The 20,540-nt window shown below is 40.9% G+C and overlaps 1 protein-coding gene and 1 long non-coding RNA gene across 2 annotated transcripts in view; one reads left to right on the top strand and one right to left on the bottom strand.

Moving 5' to 3' along the window:
• The window catches only part of LOC116045199 (ADAMTS-like protein 3), a 297,438-nt gene that overhangs the window by 256,420 nt on the left and 20,478 nt on the right, over positions 1-20,540 (top strand). Inside the window, exons 18-20 of the mRNA XM_031292718.2 lie at positions 12,472-12,682; positions 13,692-13,871; positions 17,182-17,335. Of these exons, the coding sequence (XP_031148578.1) occupies positions 12,472-12,682; positions 13,692-13,871; positions 17,182-17,335 (545 nt within the window). The remainder of the gene's footprint in view (positions 1-12,471; positions 12,683-13,691; positions 13,872-17,181; positions 17,336-20,540) is intronic.
• Positions 1,713-19,646, bottom strand: LOC118494777. The gene is made up of 3 exons (XR_004896967.1): positions 19,634-19,646; positions 9,156-9,159; positions 1,713-1,806 (listed from the first exon to the last, which is right to left on the bottom strand). It is a non-coding gene; the product is annotated as an uncharacterized LOC118494777 (long non-coding RNA).

The raw sequence follows: 20,540 nt of genomic DNA, 5'->3' as shown, positions 1-20,540 counted from the left end.
CTCCCATAATTCCATGCAACTTCCCAACGTCATCAAAAGTCTGTGTTTACCGTCCATTGTTTTGACTGAGAGACCCCTAGCGGCAGAAAGTTACATTATTGTACGTTTAACAGCTGTATACTACTAACCCTGTATGTATGTGATAGGATTTCTATCTTTGTTGTTAAACTCTTTGTGAAACATGATCAAATTCAAACAATGAATGCCATAAAACTTTCTTTTATTATTCAGTTTGACAGTCAGTCATAATGGAAAAAGAACAAAAATAAACTACTTCAAAGTAGATTTTCTTCGGGGCTAAATTACGTGGTATCGGATCTGTGCATTATCTCCAGTACTTGCCGGTACTGATACCAGCATTTTAGGCAGTATCGGAGGCTGTTCCAATACTGGTATCAGTATCGAAACATCTCTAATCAAAACCACACTTTTTTCGGTTTTACTGTCACCTCAGTTTTACTGTCACCTCTGTACCCAGGTCACTGTTGATGCTTTAAAATTTTAAACAGTTCAGAGTTGAGTTTCAAACTGTGTTGAGTTACAAAGCATCATCAGTAAACTGCCCGTTGAGGAAAATTTGTGATTTGTGATACTGGACTATATAAATAAAATGGACTTGACTTGACTAAATTGGGTGGAAATTGAGGGTTTTGGTGGTACTATTGGATGCTGCACCAACAATCAGGGAGTGTATCTCGAAGCTTCTACTTTGTTTGCCAGCACTCAATGAGCAGGGAGCATGAGTTCAAGTTTTTTTTTCCACAACTCAATGAGATTTTAAAGTCTTAATGAGATTTGAAAGAAAGGAGGAAAAATGCCCACGGACATCAAAGCTGAAGTCAGCGATCTAGACCCAGAAACCTGGAGATAAGCATCAGACAACCAAGTCCCTTAATGACTATTACAGTCCCTAGAATTAGAGGCAGTAATTTGTGACATACACACCAAGCAGGTGGTTCCAATATTTTCAGTTTACTCCTCTGTACATTGGGCTTCTTTAAAATAATCCTTCATGCCTTCTACATTTACTGAGAGCTGAAATTACCCACAACTTTTAAAACCCTTAAATCATTTTCCTGACCATGTTAGAATAACTTGGAAATGAAGTGCATTGATAAAGTTCAGAGGAAAACTAAACAGAGCGGCCTGCATCACTTTGAATAAACACTGGGATTACGTCTCGGAGTGCAGTCTGAGGGTTTGGGACCACTGCAGAGAGCTGCTTCTTTGTAGACTGATTTATAGGCCATATTTGGCCATCCAAAACAAGTACCTTACTGAGTAAACACAATAGTGCAGTCAGGCCGGGGCTAGTGATGAAACACAAGTAGACTGTGTGGCCTCTGAGTACAGGGAGGGGCTTACATAATAACACAAATGCACTGTATCTTTGGCTGAAAAGAAATATATGTATTATTAAGAAAACATGTTAGCTGAAAGAGACACGTGCAGACTGTTCAGCATTTTAGTCCAGCCAAAGGCCGTGTAACAGGCTTAGCAATGCTCACCCATGGCCCTGTGTACATTAACATAACCATGAACTTGTGTCCGTGTTTTCATCTTCAACTTTGACCCCCTCACTGTGTGTTTTCACTTCATCAAAGGTAATTGGAACATTTTGGTCGCCTAAAAATGTCTTGTTTTTCCAGGATTTCCGTGCGGTTTAAAAACTCTTAAAAAGTCTAAAATTTCAAAATCAAAATTGTAGGCCTTAAAAAGTCTAAAATTTCAAAATCAAAATTATAGGCCTTAAAAAGTCTTAAATTCGCTGAAGTACTGTATTCTAGGTCTTAAATCGTTTTAGGTCTTAAGTTTTTAAGAAGTTTTTTTTTTATTCCATGGTGTTGTAGTTCTATCTTTTGCTAGTCCAAATATAATTTCTCTGTATTACGACTACAAATGAGACCAACATGCAACTTATATTGCAGCCAATATTTCATGTGATTGGCTCGAGTCTCTTTCAGATTGTACCACAGAGATAAAACAGATGTTATTCTTAAGCTATGGGGAAGTGCAAGTTTAGCGATACTTAAAAAACTGAATTCAGGGCTTAGTTGATGTTGTGATAAAGGTCTTACATTTCATTCATAATGGTCAAAAATAGGTCTTAAAAAGTCTTAAATTTGACTTGGTGAAACCTGCGGGAACTCTGTGTTCAGTGTTCTGCCAACCAGAAACCAAAAATCATCACAAAAAACAAGATGGCGACAGCCAAATTGCCAAACTCAAGGCTTCAAAACGGTAGTCCACAAACCAATGGGTAAGATAATTACCTCTTCTGAAGAGTCCATCATGTTGTTTTAATCCTCCGTGTCCTCCTTGGTTACAAGTAACTGTGTGGAGGTGGGGTGGGGGTGGTGCGTGATAACGTAAGGCTTGTATCATGTGGACGCGCACAACACAGTTTTCTTGTCATTACTTAGAATTCCTCATAGGGTCGACAGAAACTATGCACTATAGCTTTAACCCATTCTAAGTATTAGGAGCAGTGGACAGCTAATAGCATCCGGGGAGCAACTTGGGGTTCAGGGTCTGGCTCAGGGACACTTTGACATGTGGCTGGAGGAGCCTGGGATCCAACTGCCAATACAATTAACTATAAATGCCTTTTTTATCTGTGAAAGAGGGAGAAAGTAAGGTGTTAGGTAGCTCGGCTGTAGTTGCTGAACACCGGTGATTCAATAATTACTTGGCCAGATGCCTGGCTTTTCAAACTTTCCAGCTCTGGAGTCCAGAGTTTGAGTTTAGGTGGATTTACCCACCTCTGTCCCCCTAATGAATAGCCTGCCCGGTCAGATTGGGGGCCAGCAGGCAGGTCAGTGGGTGTATTAGCGGCAGCAGACTTCCAACTTATTTTGGCCCTTTGGCCCTCTGGCAGTACTGGAGACACAGGCTGGATTCTCCTACTGCTCTGGGAAAAGGATTACCATGCAGCTAATAATACACAGCTCCTACATTAAGCGGCATACACAAGTGAGTGGCTGAAAACTGTATATGACTTTGATATAAGGCTTACTATGACTCTGGCAGAAAGTATAACTGCAGTCATTTTCAAACTCTGATCCTATTTTCCCATATTCTTCCCTGATTGACACTGGCTAGAATGTCATCATTTGTTTTTCTACTACTACTGCTACTGGCTTCTTTCTGGCCTCGGTGCTGCAGAACAGTTGGCAAATAAGATCCGATGGATCTTCCAGAAATCCGTCTCTAAAGCAGCCAAAACCCCTTGTCCCCTTTTCAACACACTGATTGTTCACTTTGATCTGAGACATAAAATTAAAAAGACATCGAAAGGCATTGAAAAGACGTGGAAACTGATCAATCAAAAATCCGACAGTTCTAGTTAGTCTCCTCTCCCTCTGTCAGCAGATGCATGTCTGCATATGCCTCTATGTAACATAGTGCAAAGTGAGCTGTCAGTCATCTATAATAAGACAAATCAGTTAAAAAAAACCAGTTGATCTCATCTCTGATCTCTAATAAACTGGTAATAAACTGGTGGCGTGCAGTTTGAAAGACATGGGTGTTTAAAATGAAAGACAGGATCAAGTCAGGCAGTGACTTCGAACACTAGCCATGTTTCCATCCACACATTTTTATGCGAATGAAGTAATATCGAATGAAGAATCCCTTATGGAAACAGTAAAATTTGATTGAATGTCATGAATATCGACACAAAGTTTGTATGTTCAATGTCATCGGATTTTCTATTAATCTCGATAAACGCTGATGGAAACGTTATTTGCTGAATAAATAATGGACCGAGATTACGTTTTAGGTCATTTTATGGTTGCAACACGCCATAAAACGAAGAAGAAGAAGAAGAAATTTTAGGTCATGTCCGCCACATCTTTCTGCTTTCTTTGCAGACACGGCGGGTGTCAACAAAGACAGATATAAGTGGACGAACAAGGAGACGAGAGACTTTTTAAATTTAATTTACGAGCGAAATTTAACACCTATTTTACATAGCAAAAATCTAAGAAATGCCATAATTTTATATAGCGATGTTTTGATAGCGTCGCTATCAACTGGCACATAAGCACTATTACAACTTGTGCAGTATTAATCATTGGTAGGTAGACGGCGCGATCCACTTTGTCTAGCAAAACTTTGTTCGTAAATGTTAGCTTGAATTTGTGCGATTCAGTGTGAAAATGAATGGAAACACCTTAAAATGTCTCAAATATATTCAATATACCAATTTGACCGCAAAACAGCATTTTACGTCATTACACACAGGTTTTTATTTGCTTTAAAGCCATTGGATGGAAACACACTTCCACCGGCTTTATTCACATGAATGTTTTTAGCGAACTTTAGATCATTCGATTGACAAGTGGATGGAAACATAGCTAGTGTTACAAAAGACCAATGGCGTATGACAAAAGACACACAACTGTTTTCCGATCTTCCACCTGTAAGGTTAAGTTTTGGTTAGGGTTAGGGAAACACTGTGGTCACGTTTGATAGAGAACCATGTTAGATGTTGGTAGGAAACGGCATGCAAACAACAGCTTCCTATAGCAAAGTAACACATTTTGTTGACTCAACCCTCCTTTCTACAATGATTGGCAGTGTTATTAATAATGTCATACTACTTCCTTCTTTGCTCCTGACAGGCAGTCATCATTTACATGACTAATTAACAGTCTAATTAACAGCGGAAAAGGAGCCAAACATTTTGTGTGATTTCAGAGAGGTTTATGTGGGTGTGCCTTCATTACTAAAGTGACCAAAATACTTTGAGAATTAGTGTGCTGAGCTGTGACTTTCTTTAAACCAATCACAATCATCTTGGGCGGCGCTAAACCCCGGACATAGCGACGATGACTCTGCAAAATAGTCTCGGGAAGGAACTTGTTTTGGTGGAACATTTGCACCCCGCAAAAGAAAATATATACATATAATATTAAATTAAGTCAACTGTTCGCACAATACAGTAACGTGCGCTATTTAAATTAGCTGGATAAATGGTTAAACCTCATTTGCTCTTATCGCCGTTTGTACTTCGTCCACAGCAATCCCACTAATCGGTCCCAAAATGTCCCAGTTAGAGAGGAAATGCCGTAAACATATTCTTTGTAAATCTTTACAATCATTCCCCGAAACAACCAAGCAGGCCTGCCTTGTTGCACAATCCAAATTTTCTTCCAAACTTGCCATTTTTCGCATGTAGCTTGCTAGCTTAAAGTTTGATGTTGTTTCCCTGAAGAGAGGAGTTAGACATCACCAGCACACATCGGCAGAACATCTGGTATGAATTGTCATCAATCCAGACTACCTCGATATCAAACTGACCAAAACCAAGGTTGCTCGCTGCACGCTAAGTCTCTATCAAGTCCCCCAACTTCATGAAGGTGCAACACTAAAGCACTGGACTGCCACTTTAAACTTCAGGAACCACAACAGCTCCATTAGTAGTCTGACCGGGGTGGATTTTCTCCTGGGAGAGCAGTCATTTGGAAAACCTGTCATTGTTTGAGCACAGCTGGGTTCTTAATCATTACAACTTATGAAACAAAACATGACTCCAGGTCAGCTTTGGTCCGTAAGTCAACAGCACAGTATGCTACTGTGATGCTGAGCACTACACACGTGTGTGTTCCTCAGCAAAGCAGCACTGCCGTGGTTTATGTTTAAGAAACAAATGCAGATCGATTCTACATGACTCGTTGGCCGACACTTTCATTAAAAGGAACATTTCACTATTATGGTCACACAATGTGCACTCAGACACACACACATACACATAAAAACAAACAGATGAGACTGTTTTTCCAATAGGCTGTCCCACTGCCACCGACAGCAAGACAGTAAGCTATACGCAGCTGCATGCTTACGTATATATTGAAGAATAACTGGTCTTAGAGATCATTACCTTTACATAGGATCTGTGTTCATACAAGGCACATAACAGCATATAAGGTAAAATACCACATTATATACAATTACAGTATATACAGTATTTTACCTTTGTCCTTTACTATTTTTCGCTCTAAAATCTCGTTTGTTGTGTTGTGGTTATTTTAAGGGAGTCACTTGTAATCAAGTATACTCATTATGTTTGAAGTCAAACCAGAGACTAATTTCAAAAATCACTATTAAATACAAGGGGTCAGCAATTAAGCTCAAACATTGGACCATTTTTTAGCATTTTTCAAAGGGGGGCCAATGTAGATTTACAGGTGTGATGAAAATGCAACCCTAAGGCCAGAATACAGGCCTAGTCCCTGCAATGTGAGTTACTTTGTGACGGATGCAGAGCAGGGTTTCCCCTAGAAAAGTTGTTTAGCCCAGTGGCAAGTGTCTTTTTTTAGACGAGGCCCAGTCACAGACTGATGGCAGCATTAATGTAGAGCCCAATAGTTTTTGTGATAACAGAATCATGTACAGAATTGCAAAATTGAGAATTTAAAAGAGCATTAAGAAAGATTCCATAGGGCCCTACATTAAGTCAGTGCTAATATGACTACATCTAGTTTAGTTTAGTTTTAGTTTAGTTCATTTACACATACAAATACTACAGATTCATATACTCATAATCAATAAAAGATGTGATGGAGATGCAAAAACCCCTCAGAGGGGCTTAATCAGGACACACTCCAATACATAATCCACTTAATATAGAAAGAAACTAAAATACTTAAAATAAAAGAAAACTAGAATTACACACAATTTCAAATCAACAGAAAAAGTGCAAAAGGTAAAATAATAATAGGAGTTACTTCAGTGGTTTACAAAGACATCCCATAGGGATAACATTGCACAGACAAAAACAAACCTTTAACAGTTTTCTTAAATTGTTAAAGTATTAGTTTAGAATTATTTTCCAACTGAGCTGCCCCACTGTAACTGTAGTTTAAAAACGTCTTTAAAATACATACAGTATAAATATAATTCCCAGTGGCTTAGGCCTGGTCAGCCCCCAGGCTTGCAATACACTGGGGGAAACCCTGCAGAGGGATCTTTCATTATCAGTTTTAACAGTTCTTTAGGCCTCCTGTAGCGCTCTGAATGCAGGGACTGGGATTTCAATCATCACGACAAATACAGATGCCACCATGAGCACAAAGTCAGCCTGTGCATTTTTGATAGTGTGTTCAGAAGAGCACAGTATTATTGTGCGAGACTACTGTATGTCTGATAACAATGTTTGGATCAATACATGTGTGAGTCATACTTCAACCAGAATGCAACAAAGACACACAAGAAACTGACTTTGTCTCAGCGAGCTACCACAGAACTGTATCCTGACATTTTTTACCATTAGATACAAAGAACTAAGGTTAATGTACCTTTGTCAAAAAAAAGTGATTCAATGCAAATGTGTACTCTGTGTTGCACTACAAGACTAGATATAATTGGTAATCCACACACTGTAAATAATGGCCTTTTAGTGGCTTAAAATCTTTCCAGAGCCACTTACCAACATAGGGGCACTGTATTTAAAAGCACAAAATGACCAAGTCGAAAAACGAAAATCCATTTCAAGTCCATTTATTCCGTTATTATTTATAATCCATCTATTTTTTATTCCATTTCAGGTACAGCGTTGCAGTGTGTGTGTGTGTGTGTGTGTGTATGTGTGTGTGTGTGTGTGTGTGTGTGTGTGTGTGTGTGTGTGTGTGTGTGTGTGTGTGTGTGTGCGCGTGTGTGGTTGAACTGGTATAGCCAGGGTGCGATTTGTGAAAAAAATCAGAGGGGGTTTTGTTTTGTTTTGATCATGAAAAACAAAACATGGAAGAACTAAATCCCCCTTTCAATACCGTGGATATATATAGTGCCATTGAAGAGTAAAGAACAACAGCATGTAAATAATTATAACATACATAATGTATGTAGGCTATCTCGTAGTAATTAAACAAAGACATGGTAAATATAAATGTAAATAAAACAGATATGCTCAGTAAACTCAGCAAATGGCTTCTTCAGGCCTGCATTATTTAATCCTGAATGAAGTTAATGTTGGCAAAACAACCTTGTATTAGAGCTTAGATCGGCCCAAAAAATCAAGCCCGAACCTGCCCGAGCTCGTTGCGTCCGAGCTCGGCCCGGCCCGGCCTGACACATTAACTGTAATTATGAGCCCGAGCCCGATTTAAACCCGACAATTTTTTAATACGTGGGCCGCTGACGTTTAGAATAATACAACAAGGACGAAGCATGTAAACTGCGCTGTTTGTTTAGAATGGAACGGATCACCAAGTGGATCCGAATGAAGAAACGTAAAAAAAAAAAGAAACAATGATGAACAACATATTGTTGTCACTGCCCACAACTTGTTTAAACTGCTTCCATACCTCCGACTTTCCTCCACACTTGCTCAAAGTTAATTCTCCTGTTTTTCTTTTTTTCTTTACATCTTCAAGCTCCCGGTGTGATGCGTGCGAGAGGAGGAGACTCCGCGCATGACACGTGCTGCATTTTGTAACTGCAGCCTAACTTTTGTACACATTTGTTACTTTTATATAGCCTATATATATATATTTATACTATTTCTGATTATGGCATAGCTATCTCCCCACCCAAATAGGATAATAAGGTAATGGATAAAAAAAAAAAAAAAAAAATTGCTTGATCAAGGGTCCGGCCCGAGGATGTGGCGGAAAATAACAGCCTGAGCCCGACCCGAGGTCCGGTCGGGCTCGGGTCGGGCGCGGGCTCGAGCCGAGAATCTAAACTCTACCTTGTATCCATCCGCCTACATTCAACAATCACAGATTTGGGTTTTGGTCACTGTACAGGCTCAATGGTACCAAACCTGGCAACCTCACTGGAATGACCAGACTCCACTAGCTGTTGTCTGTCAAGAAACTGTTCCAGAATGTAATTGTCAGTTTTATGTTTCTGATTGCGCACTGATTAAACAAACCAGATACAACGTGTAAATGAATCAGCTGTAGAGGTGTTTGTAGGCGTATTTTATTTTACTTTGGCTTGCTGTTTTCCTCTGCCTCCAATCTTTATGCTAGACTAACCCTGACTCCAAACGAATACCTAACACACAGACATGAGTTTGATGCATTGTCCACATGGGCAGTTTTTGACCGGAGGGATCGCCCCCCTTCCCAGACACTTGATGGGCTCGCCACTAGCTGTTATCAATTTCTCTTCAATGGCCACTGACAAGCAAAGAAAACATGCTCCACCCTACTGCATGGATGGATGGATGGATGCACCTGACTGGACGACACTTCACTCATGGGCTGTCTGCTCCCAGATTTAAAAATGGATTAACATGGCGGCTCGTTTGGAAACTTTGGAAGCTTTTTTTCTGAAAATAATTCACCAACATGTGTTTCTGAAAACAGTTAATGCGAGAAATAAGCTGCAGTTGCTGAATCCGTCTTCATTTGAGATCGACAACAGTCAGTTTAAAATATTTTCAAGGGGTTTTAAGAGACGGCGAGTTGACCTGGACACCCCTGACTTGCATGAAGTAGCCTGGATTCAACTTTATGCAAATGAAGAGTGGGCAACTCGACACCCAGTCTCTTAAAGGTCGCCACGACGCTCCCAGAATGCATTGTCTGGCTGCAGACAATGAATGGGAAGAGTGGTAATGACGCTTGGCAGTGGACACGTACCATCACTCTCAGGAAGAAAGAAAACAAGGAAATTTCCCAAGCTACACAATCTCTTAAAAATGCCCTGCTTTGATGTAACTCATCACGTTGGCCCTTGTGATGATGAAGTGTAACATGAAGGTCAGCCAGTAAAGCAAGTGAGGAGGACTAACATGTGTGGATGATCACAGACATCACTGGCATCAGTTTGCATTTGCAAAAGTGGCTGTAACTAAATAGTCACAAGATGGTCGTAATATTCATGTAGGCTACTTAGCGATCAGTGTATGCCAGTCCATGTGTGTGTGTGTGTGTGTGTGTGTGTGTGTGTGTGTGTGTGTGTGTGTGTGTGTGTGTGCATGCTATACATGTAAATCACTGCATTTCAAGGTAGCAGATGGATATTTGCCCATCTGGTAGTCATGCAAACGGGAGGCATGTCTGATTCACACACAGTGATTTACCGCTCTCTCCTCCTCTAATGGACATTTACAGGAAGCAGCTGCAGAGTGCAGGGGCCTGACACACACACACACATACACACACACACACACACACACAGGCATGACATCTCTCTGTCCCAAGCACACATACTCAAGCACAGTACACATGCTGTAGTCTGCTGCCTGAGAGTTTGGGAGACCAACGGTGAGAACACAGTGAGGTGTATAAACTCCCAGATTCCCTCTTCTACTCTATCTGTCTAAAACTCTCTCTCTCTCTCTCTCTCTCTCTCTCTCTCTCTCTCTCTCTCTCTCTCTCTCTCTCTCTGCAAGTGACTGCTATGCATAATTCTTCTCTGTGGGGATTTGTCCCTTGCCTTGCATTTTGTCTGACTTTATTAACTTTATGAAAGCAATAAAGAAACTAGAGCTCTGTATGAGGTAGTTGCATTGCATGAGGTCCAGTGCCATCAGCAGCCACGTCAGAGTCCTCAGGTCAGACATTCAAGCAAGATTTAGCATCTTCAAATAAATTCATTTGGCAGCAATGGCATTCTTCCTTTGCACACAAACAGTTACAGACTACCATGCGAATAGCCTGTGCCACCCGTGTGCCCATAACTCATGAAATCCTCTTTTTATGTCATTATTTAATAGAGCAACGCCACCAATGACTATCTGTGACATGCATAATATGTTTGAATTTTAATAAAACTGCAGTGCGCCCTTGTGGCTCGCCTGGTTGAGCATGCGCCCCATCTACAGAGGCTCAGTTGTTACCGCAGCGGCCCAGGTTCAAGTCCGACCCGTGGCCCTTTGCTGCATGTCACCCCCCCTCTTTCTCTCCCTTTTCCTGTCTTCAGCTGTCCTGTCAAATAAAGGCCTAAAATGCCCCAAAAATAAGCAAAAACATAATATAAAAAGACACTTAATGCCACATCAAGCGCTATTCAAGCAAAATCCAAGAGTTGAGTCATGAACATTCCGTCTCAAGCAGTGACAGCTGTGCATCATGATTAATAATGCCACTTAGAAATCAAGCTGGATTGAGCCAAGAAGGCTTCATTTTCAGAAACATGTTGCTCTGATTTCTCCATCCTCAGTCTGATTCCTTTTACTTCCCACACAGTGTGGGTGGGAAGAGGCGAGACAGAAGGAAGAGATGTAACAGGGCCACAAATAGGGGTGGGTATCGTTTGGGTTTTTTCCGATACCGGTGCTAAAGCGATTCTTTTAAAGCAGCGCCGGTGCCTAAACGCTGCCTGAACCGATACGTTAAAAAAAAAAATTAAGAAAAGGAAGAACAGCATAAAACGACAGTCGCTGACATTAAAGAACAGCTTGTTTATTGCTACAGCCATATGGTCAAAATTAGATAATTTATTTAAAAAATGTAATCACAATAACTTATTTCTCCAGTAAATTGCTGTTAAACAACAAAAACAACCACCAGATGGGAAAAGGGTATTTTACAATAACTTTGAATGCACCACGAGGCTGGCGAGGCGAGTTTTGTGTTGTTTTTCCGACAATGGCAGCTGCAGACTGTTGTACGTCCCAGTGTTGAAATCCTCTAAAGGGAAATACAGTCACACTTTTACACAGTTTAGCTGTCAGCATTTTAACCGCGTTTAATCCAGCTACTAGCTTACGGTAGGCTAAAGTTACAAGCTGCTAAGTGTAACGTTAACTAGCGTCACATGCAGTGATGCTTCTGTTGCCTCTAACGTCTGTTTCAGAGCATCAGAGAGCAGCGCAGGCATTTAAGTGGCACCAAAATGAGGCACCGAAATCTGCGTTGCTATTCCGTCCGGTAGATACCGGTCGTTTAGGCACCGGTGCCGTATTAGCACCGGGTCTCAGTACCCAACCCTATCCACAAATGTACCACTAAGGGGACATCTAACACTGTTGGTGAAACTGGACAAAGTATCACCACTACTGCAGTCCATCTCCAAGAAAGAGCTTGCATCTTAAAGAGACAGATAGACAAAGTGCAAAGTTCTCCACATCATGGGAGCTTTCTCTCCCACAGACAGCACTTTTTCTCAACTGCTTGAAACGCCTCGCCCACATTCCTGTTTGAAATTCCTTAATTAGTGATGTCATTAATTAAGAAAGCTAGCCCAGTTTTTCATATGTGCTGCCCATTGGTGCTGCTTGAGCAAGCACAGCCCATTCAGTGGCTTGTTTGAATTTGGTTGACCAATCATAACAAAGTGTGCCCACTGACCAATCAGAGCAGACTTGGCTTTTCAGGAAGGCGGGCCAAGAGCTCAGACAGAGTGTTTCAGTATGAGAAACATGATGGGGTTTTTTTTGAACATCAAAGCATGTAAACCTATTCTAGTAGACCCCAAGAGTACAGATATGATGCTGAAAAGGAATTGAAATAGGGGCTCTTTAATATTGATCAGTATTTAGTGTCTGACCTGCTCCATTATCTCTCTCTGCAGATGGGAGGTGACAGCATGGACTGACTGCTCTGCGTCCTGCGGCGTGGGCATCCAGACCAGGAGTGTGTTTTGCATGCGTCTGTTGTCCGTTGACCAGCAGGATATTCTGACCGTTTCAGAGGACGAGTGCAGGGAATTCAAACCTGCCATCCTGCAACCCTGCAACCAACTGGACTGTCCTCCGGCCTGGGAGACCGAACCTTGGCAGCAGGTGTGGACTTTGGTTGTGTGTCTGTGCCTATAAATGTGACACAATCTCAAGTCAAGTCAAGTCAATATTGTCAATTCTCTCAAAATATGTGCCCGACATACAAAGGTATCGAAAATGTGTTTCTGTCCATCCCACGGTGCAATAAGTACAAAATATATATGTAACTGAGGGTTTGTTATGCTGCCTAAGCTCAGGTTCGACTACAAAATAAAGAAACACGGACTTCCAGTGCTGGAACCAAGACGCCACTGCACCTCTCACTTTATTAACGAACAACACAGTCAAAGTCCACTCATTACCGTTTTTTTCCACTTCCGTTTTTCACGTCACAATAAGAGCTCTATGGTTTACTGTAACTCCTCTAAGCATTCAACTGAGAGGTAACACAATATATACCTTACATATACAAAATACATACAATCAGGGCTTTAAATGAACTTTTTTTTATCAACAGCCAACATGGCTAGGAGATTTTTAAGTTACCAGCCAATCAGATTTTCCACAGGCCACATGTTTGGTTTTCTTTCCTAACTAATTTTACTATTTCATTTCAGCTCCTCTGGTTTATTTGGCTCCGTTTCGTTCGTCTTCTCCGTTTCAGCGTAGCTCGTAATCGATAACACGCAAGCTAGGCGCGTAGCCAACGGTGTGTTCATGTACAAAACAATGTCTTAGCGGAAAACCGACCAATCTGGCAACACTGACTTGTTTTCTGCAGCCTGCCGATAAAAACAGACACTATGTTATATGCCTTATTTCATTCATCACCGGCCTAATTGGCTAGTAACTTTACAATGTTACCCACCAAAGTTCACTTTTAACCGCATTTGGCAGATGTCAATTTAAAACATACAATACAATTAACAAATTCTAAATAGTGCAAAAGTAAGACTAAACAGTATAGAAAACTAAAGAAATTGAAAATGTTCAATATGAAGGAAAAATATAATTTGTCTAAACTCCTCCATTCCTACCTCTAGTATGTTTATCTTCTGCTTGGTCCCTCCAGTGCTCCCAGTCCTGTGGCGGTGGTGTCCAGGTGCGGAAGGTCTTCTGTAAGCAGCTCCTGTCCACAGGGGCGTACAGGAGGCTGGGAGACCAGGATTGCAGGGGGGCCAAACCTGCCACTAACCGAGGCTGCAGCAACACCGACTGCTTGCCCTACTTGGCAGGAGGCGAATGGGGAAAGGTGAGCAGCAGCGAGTGGAGGAATGGAAAGAAATGATCGAGGGGAGCTGGAGGCTGCAAGCTTGAATGAAAGCTGCTCTTTTTAATATTGAAATAAAGAAGCAAAGCAGAACATCATGGGACCTTATTCCGGAAAAAAATATGTACCATAGTGAACGGGGAGAGACAAATAATTATTTGATCCCGTTTGAATTGAGCCATGAATTACATATATAATGTTCGTCAATTTAAAAGATAATTTTGCAAGTGAAGAAAGTCACAGTTTGTTGTAAAACTGTTAAGTATAACTGTAAAAATACGTAATTAGACTCCTCACCCCAAAGTTGCCAAAGTGACATCTGGCTGAAGCTACAATGCCGGTGTGTTTGGTACCGGGATGTAACGTTACTCACACGAGCAACAGGTCTTGCGTGTTCTTTAAAACAGTGGTTCTCAACCTGGGGGTCGGGACCCCCAAGGGGGTCGCGAGATCATTTGTGGGGGTCGCCAGATGGTTAGGGAGAATAAAATTAAATAACATATTCTATTCTGTCATTAAAGCAAAGCATTATTTGTTTACATGTATTAATCAGAGCATTCAAAAATATCACTCAAAGTCAGCAAGAGGAGACGTGTAGAAACAGCTGTTTAAACCGATTTCCAGCGCTCTTTCTCTGATTGACAAGATTACTTTTTTGGGCATTTTTTAGACCTTACTTTGTAGAGGACAGCTTAGACTTGAAAGGGGAGAGAGAGAGAGAGTGAATGACATGCAGCCAAGGGCCGCCGGTTGGAGTCGAACCCGTGACCACTGCGTCGAGGAGTAAACCTTTATATACCAGCGCCTGCACTACCCTACCATTCTGGGGGGTCGTGACTCGAAAAGGTTGAGAACCACTACTTTAAAAGGCGAAAAAAAAGATGTTGGATTAAACGCATCAGGTAAAATAAAGTTGCATGTGTTGTGGAACATAGCTAAGCTAGCTAGCTAGCGAGCAAGCCGAACATCAAGCAAGGTGACGTACATATATTGTGGGAGACGAGAGATGTAGTTCACTGAGCGGTTTCACACAAAACTAAGTGGTAGGCTTCTACTACGACAAATTTATGACAAACTGTGACTTTCTTTACTTGCAAAAACATCTTTTAAGCTGACATAGGTGTAATACAAACAGGATAACAAAAAAGGTCTTTCCCTGTTTACTACCGTACATATTTTTTATTAAATAATGTCCCGTGGGGTCCACTGGAAGGGGAGGGACTTTGCCTCTCTATATTTCCACAGAAACGTATCTAGTTTGAACTAAGGCCTGATCAAATTTATTTTGATTTTTTGATTAAATTTATAAAAGCAACACTTTTTAGCCAAATCAGTTTTTTTCAATGGAATCACAGACAAATGTGGATTTCCTTGTGGGAGAGTGGCAAATCCACAAAAGTTTTGCAGGACTTTAGGGAACTTTGGCATGCAAATTTGTGGCATTAACCAAGAGCAAAATGACTCGACAGTGCTGACATTTGAGGGAAAGGAGAGCCAGAAAGCCCAAGCTGTGTTACATATACAATCTTGCTCAGCCAGAGTATAAACTGTTCCACAAGAGAGCCATGGTTTGCATGCAGTTATGAGAAAATGGTACAAAATATCTCTTGAATAAACTGTGTGTACTTACATGACCTGATTTGAAACTGAAACTTCTGGACATTCTGGCTGAATGGTGTTGGAAAAAAAGTCATATCATGGATGTGGAAGAAACCAAGTTCTGGCCACACCAGTACATTTTCATGAGACTTGAGATTGTTTGACTTTTAAAAACTATGAACTTCTAATAGCAAGTGATATATACTCATATATCTTAGAATATGGATTGTAAACCCTAGGAACATGTTTCACTTTTTGAGAACGACCACTGACATAAATGCTCAATGAGAGACTTGAGCATTGAGTTATGGAATATAGTTTAACAGCAGCTTGCCCAGACGTCCCATCAGGACTTTGGTTCTCTTTTCTCCAGTTAGAAACCGACTAGTTACTGTAGCTTGCTAACTAATAGTTATATAACTAACTGTTAGCAAACTAACTAACTTGCAGAGCTATTGTTTTGGCTGGTTAGCTTGTTAGTTCACCCACTTGCCCTGCCACCTTCTGGTGTGACCATGCCTTTTAAACTAGCATCCTGAACATCCAAAAACATTCACCTGAACAAAAGTCTAATTGCCTTTATGTTTGGTGTCAGCTCATGTTGAATTCCAATGTTAATATTCAATTGTCTTTCATTACAACACAGAAAGAGCCAGCTAATGGCTAACGAAGACTTCTCTACAGGTGTGAGATTTACAGAGATTTCCGAATGAACAAGTCAAACCTGTGATCATGTATTTCACAAATGTGATCTCACTTTTTAGGCTACTGCATAGTTTCTGTGTCGACAAAAGCAAAAATGAAGCTACCAAGCAAGTTTTGAGCTTTAGGTTTTTAGTTTTTAAATTTGTCCTGATGGTTTCTTAATTTAATTATTAATCTATATAGATAACAGTATTTATCAATGTACATTTGTGTGCATGTACATTATACTGTATGTGTGTAGGTTGAATTTCAGCCCAGTATTATTTTACATTAACAATTCTGCAGGGCACAATTCACGTCCAGCTGCCATTGCACTATTAGCATCTTGTCTTATTCAGCATTAATTGTTTACCTTTTTAAACTGCAACCAAAATTATTCCCTTACCTTAACCATAGGCCTACTAGACATGTGCAAAAACATTGCCATTGGTTGTTAAAACCATTGTTGCTACACATAACCCAATCTGAGGTTTTAACGTAACGTCTAACATCAATGTTCTGTCTGACGATGGGGATGTTGAATTAGGGCGTTTTCACACTTTCACACCGTTTCCAGCCCTCCAAAAGAACTCAGACCTATTAGTCAGCAGGGACTCAGACCCCTTTGGAACGAACCATACTTAGACCTCCTCGGGAGGTGGTCTGAGTACGGTTTGCTTCAAGTCCGTATTACGGTTCTCTTTATCTGTGCAATGTGAACACAACACGATTCATGTTCGCTTTGCCTTTTGCCTTTTGACCTGTATACGTTTTAACCCTGAGGCCCCATCTGTTCTGAAGTGGACCAGAAAGAGAACTGAGTCATCTTTCAAGTAAACTAACAATGTAAATGCAAACTGAGTCCCTTTTCTGTTGGTCCACTTTTTGGTCCTCTTTAAGAGAACTGAGTCTGGTTCGTTTAAAGAGGACTATATGTGAAAACACACTTAGGTTTGCCAAAAAAAATCCTATTCTATTCTATTCTATTCTATTCTATTCCACTCTGTAGTGCTCGGTGTCCTGTGGTTTGGGGATCCAGCGTAGGGAGCCATCATGTCACCAGTTGACAGCCATGGGCCACCAGTTGACGCTGGCTAGGGAGCTGTGCTCAGGGTTGGCCTCCCCTCCACTTGTACGGACCTGCCGCATGATGGCCTGTCCCAGTAAGAACACACAAACACTTGCACGCATATTGTAATACCTTTATGTACTATATGTTCACATTTGAAAAACAGAACATATAAATATAGAACTAAACAACTTCTGTCGGGCCCCCTGCGCTATCATGACACACAACCACCTGTAAGGGAGCAAGTATTATGTCGTGTCATCCTGTTTTTTCTTTCACAGAAGACATTTTTGTGATCAATTTACTGAAGGTTTCAACTCCTAGATTCATAGAAGAATATAGCAAATCCAAAGTATCCCATTGCAGTATGCATACGCTGGTGCAGTGGTGGAATGTAACTAAGTACATTTACTCAAGTACTGTACTTAAGTACAAATTTGAGGTACTTAAGTGTTTTCTTGTCGGCCGTTTTTGAGTTTTGTCTGCTTATCTGGTTATTTCTAGAAAGGCTGTACACAAGTTGGTTGTATATTTATTAGAGCTGTCAATCGACTCAAACTTTTAATGGCGATTAATTGCACGATTGTCCTAGGTAACTCTTAATGCAAATTAATCGCACCATTTTTATCTGTTCTAAATGTACTTTAAAATAGATATTCATATATTCAAGTTTTTCATGCTCAGGTAGTATTTGAGACTCAACATACTCCGGTGGTAACTCAGTACATGCAAATAACTTTAGTCATGCAGAGAGAACCGTCTGGAAGGGCTTTAAAATTCAACTTGCCATTCAAAAGACCCTTTTGTTTGTCCATTTTTGCTCAAGGAGCTTTGTTTGTGCTAGTCATCCACTCCTGTTCATAGATGTATTAGAAGACCTGTAGGACCCGTTCCCATTCCGCCGTCTTGTCTCCGCAGCAGAATAATAAATTGAATAAATATTCAATAATATTTATAAGTCGCTAAGAGGGTCTGAAAAGTTGCTAAATCTTGCGAGATACTCGCCAAAGTGGGAACACTGTCCACAACGTTACTGCTGCAGCTCCCTGATTCCCCAAACTATGGAGTAAAATCACAGAACGTGCGTGCGTTAATCGCGCATTAAAAAAAAATTAGTGTCGTTTAATGGAATTTGCGTTAACTCGTTAACAGATATTGACAGATATTTATGATTGATAATCATTAAACATAGTCATTGAATGTAATCTGGGGTTTTTCAAAATATGGATGTTATTGTTTAGGGATAGGTTTGTAATGAACTATAACACTAATGAGCTCTAATGTATATGACTGTAAAATACAACGGTGGTGACTGAAGATGGGACTCGGATTTAACTGTATTTAACTGTTAACTGAGCAGATTGAGGACGTAGCATTTCTGCCTTAATTGCTCATTAATTGGGTTTCATTGCACTGCAAGTTACACTGTGTGTGTGTGTGTGTGTGTGTGTGTGTGTGTGTGTGTGTGTGTGTGTGTGTGTGTATGTGTGTGTGGGCACTGAAACAGAGAGGGGGAGGAGAGAAAAAAGAGAGGCAAAAATGCATACATGACCTAGACTGGGTAAACCCATCCCGATCTGCCGGCGATTTGATTTCGCCCTGCAGCTCAGGCTGGAAACCTGTATGTTTATCTATCCTGCTTCCGTTACAAATTTGTGGGAACCAATCACAAACTGGCTTTTCCACCTGGCGCGCTATTGGCGGGTTTAACACGATAACGATAGAGAAGCAACCAAGCGGCTTTTTGTTTACATTCAACAAGCTGGCCACCGAAGCGCAGCAACCCGTTGATGCCGCTGTCACTGCTACGTCACCCGGATCGTTGGTCTGATTGGTTGAAGGACTATCCAATTGCGTACAGAGTCATTTGAACTATGCCCGTTGATCACGCCTCTCTGGAGCAGACTCCCCAGACTAATGTTCAATCTTAAAAGATTGAGCTTGGTCTGGTGATAGCCAGACTATACATGACCATAAATTATACTAAAACTATATTTTCAGGACATCTGAAAATCATCCATCGAGGGCGCCTGGGTAGCTCACCTGGTAGTGCGCGTGCCCATATACAGAGGCTCAGTCCTCGACGCAGCATGTCTGCATGTCATTCCCCCTGTCACTCCCCTTTCATGTTTAAGCTGTCCTGTCACAAATAAAGGCCTAAAATGGCACCAAAAAAAAAATCATCCACCGAGTTCAACATCTGTTCAGGGTTGATCAGTTCATATAAAAGCTATGTCCACAGTCAGGGTTTCCGGTCTTAAAAGGTCTAAAATAAAAAGTCTTAGATTTCAAAATCAAAATATTAGGCCTTAAAAAGTCTTAAATTCACTGTATTTTGTTCTAGGTCTTAAATCATTTTAAACATGTCTTCATTTTCCTACGTCCATGTAACGCTACCTCTACTGTCATTGAATTGCTCTCGCATCGCTTTAGAACGTTTTGTGGTGTTTTTCGCTCGTCCAAATAGAATTTCGCTGTATTACGACTACAAATGAGACCAACATGCAACTTATATTGCAGCCATTCAGTTTTTGTGTGATTGGTGCAAGTCTCTTTGCAATTGTACCTCAGATATAACATGTTTGTATGTTTTTTTCTGTAGTTCAACAATACATCTAACCTGTGTTCAGTAATATGTTCAATTTGAAAAAAATGTATTTACTTTGCAAGAACTTTTGTGACTCTGCATTTCCTTTGTTTTGTTTTTTTGTTGTTGTGATATAGGTCTTGAATTTCATTTATAAAAGTTCTTGAAAAGTGCTAAATTTGACTTGGCAAAACCTGCAGAAACCCTGACAGTACAGGAGGGAACGCAATTCCTCTATCTGCACATTCATATTCATTGAGTGCATGTGGAGAAAAAAATGCACACAGCGTTGTTCCAACATACAGAGAGACACTGTTTAAACAGGTTCTGTAATTCTGTGAGTCCCTCTTACTCACCTTAGCTGGGAAAACACACGATTGAATGCCTTCCAATGCCCTGGTGACTCCTAAGAGTCCAAGTCTAAATGTTTTTCATAAAATGTTCTCTGCAGCTGCCACTCCCTGCTCTCTCTCTCTACAACTACTATTTGTTAATTGGGAATAAGTTCAGGGCTCGGTCATTGGGAGAGTTAAAATGCTATTAAGCTTCATCAGAAGTGCTTGTCAGATGGCCAAATATCTTTGGAAACCCCCTCTGCACACACATTTCTGACGTGGGCTCAGAGGGGGGTGGGGGAGAGGGTGCCGGGTGCAAGATAGGGCCCAAAGAGTCTGAGAAAGGTCCAGCACGAGCGCCTGGGTAGCTCACCTGG

Source organism: Sander lucioperca, chromosome 3 (genome assembly GCF_008315115.2).
Source record: "Sander lucioperca isolate FBNREF2018 chromosome 3, SLUC_FBN_1.2, whole genome shotgun sequence".
Taxonomy (NCBI): Eukaryota; Metazoa; Chordata; class Actinopteri; order Perciformes; family Percidae; genus Sander; species Sander lucioperca.
This window is presented reverse-complemented; position numbering and strand designations above follow the sequence as displayed.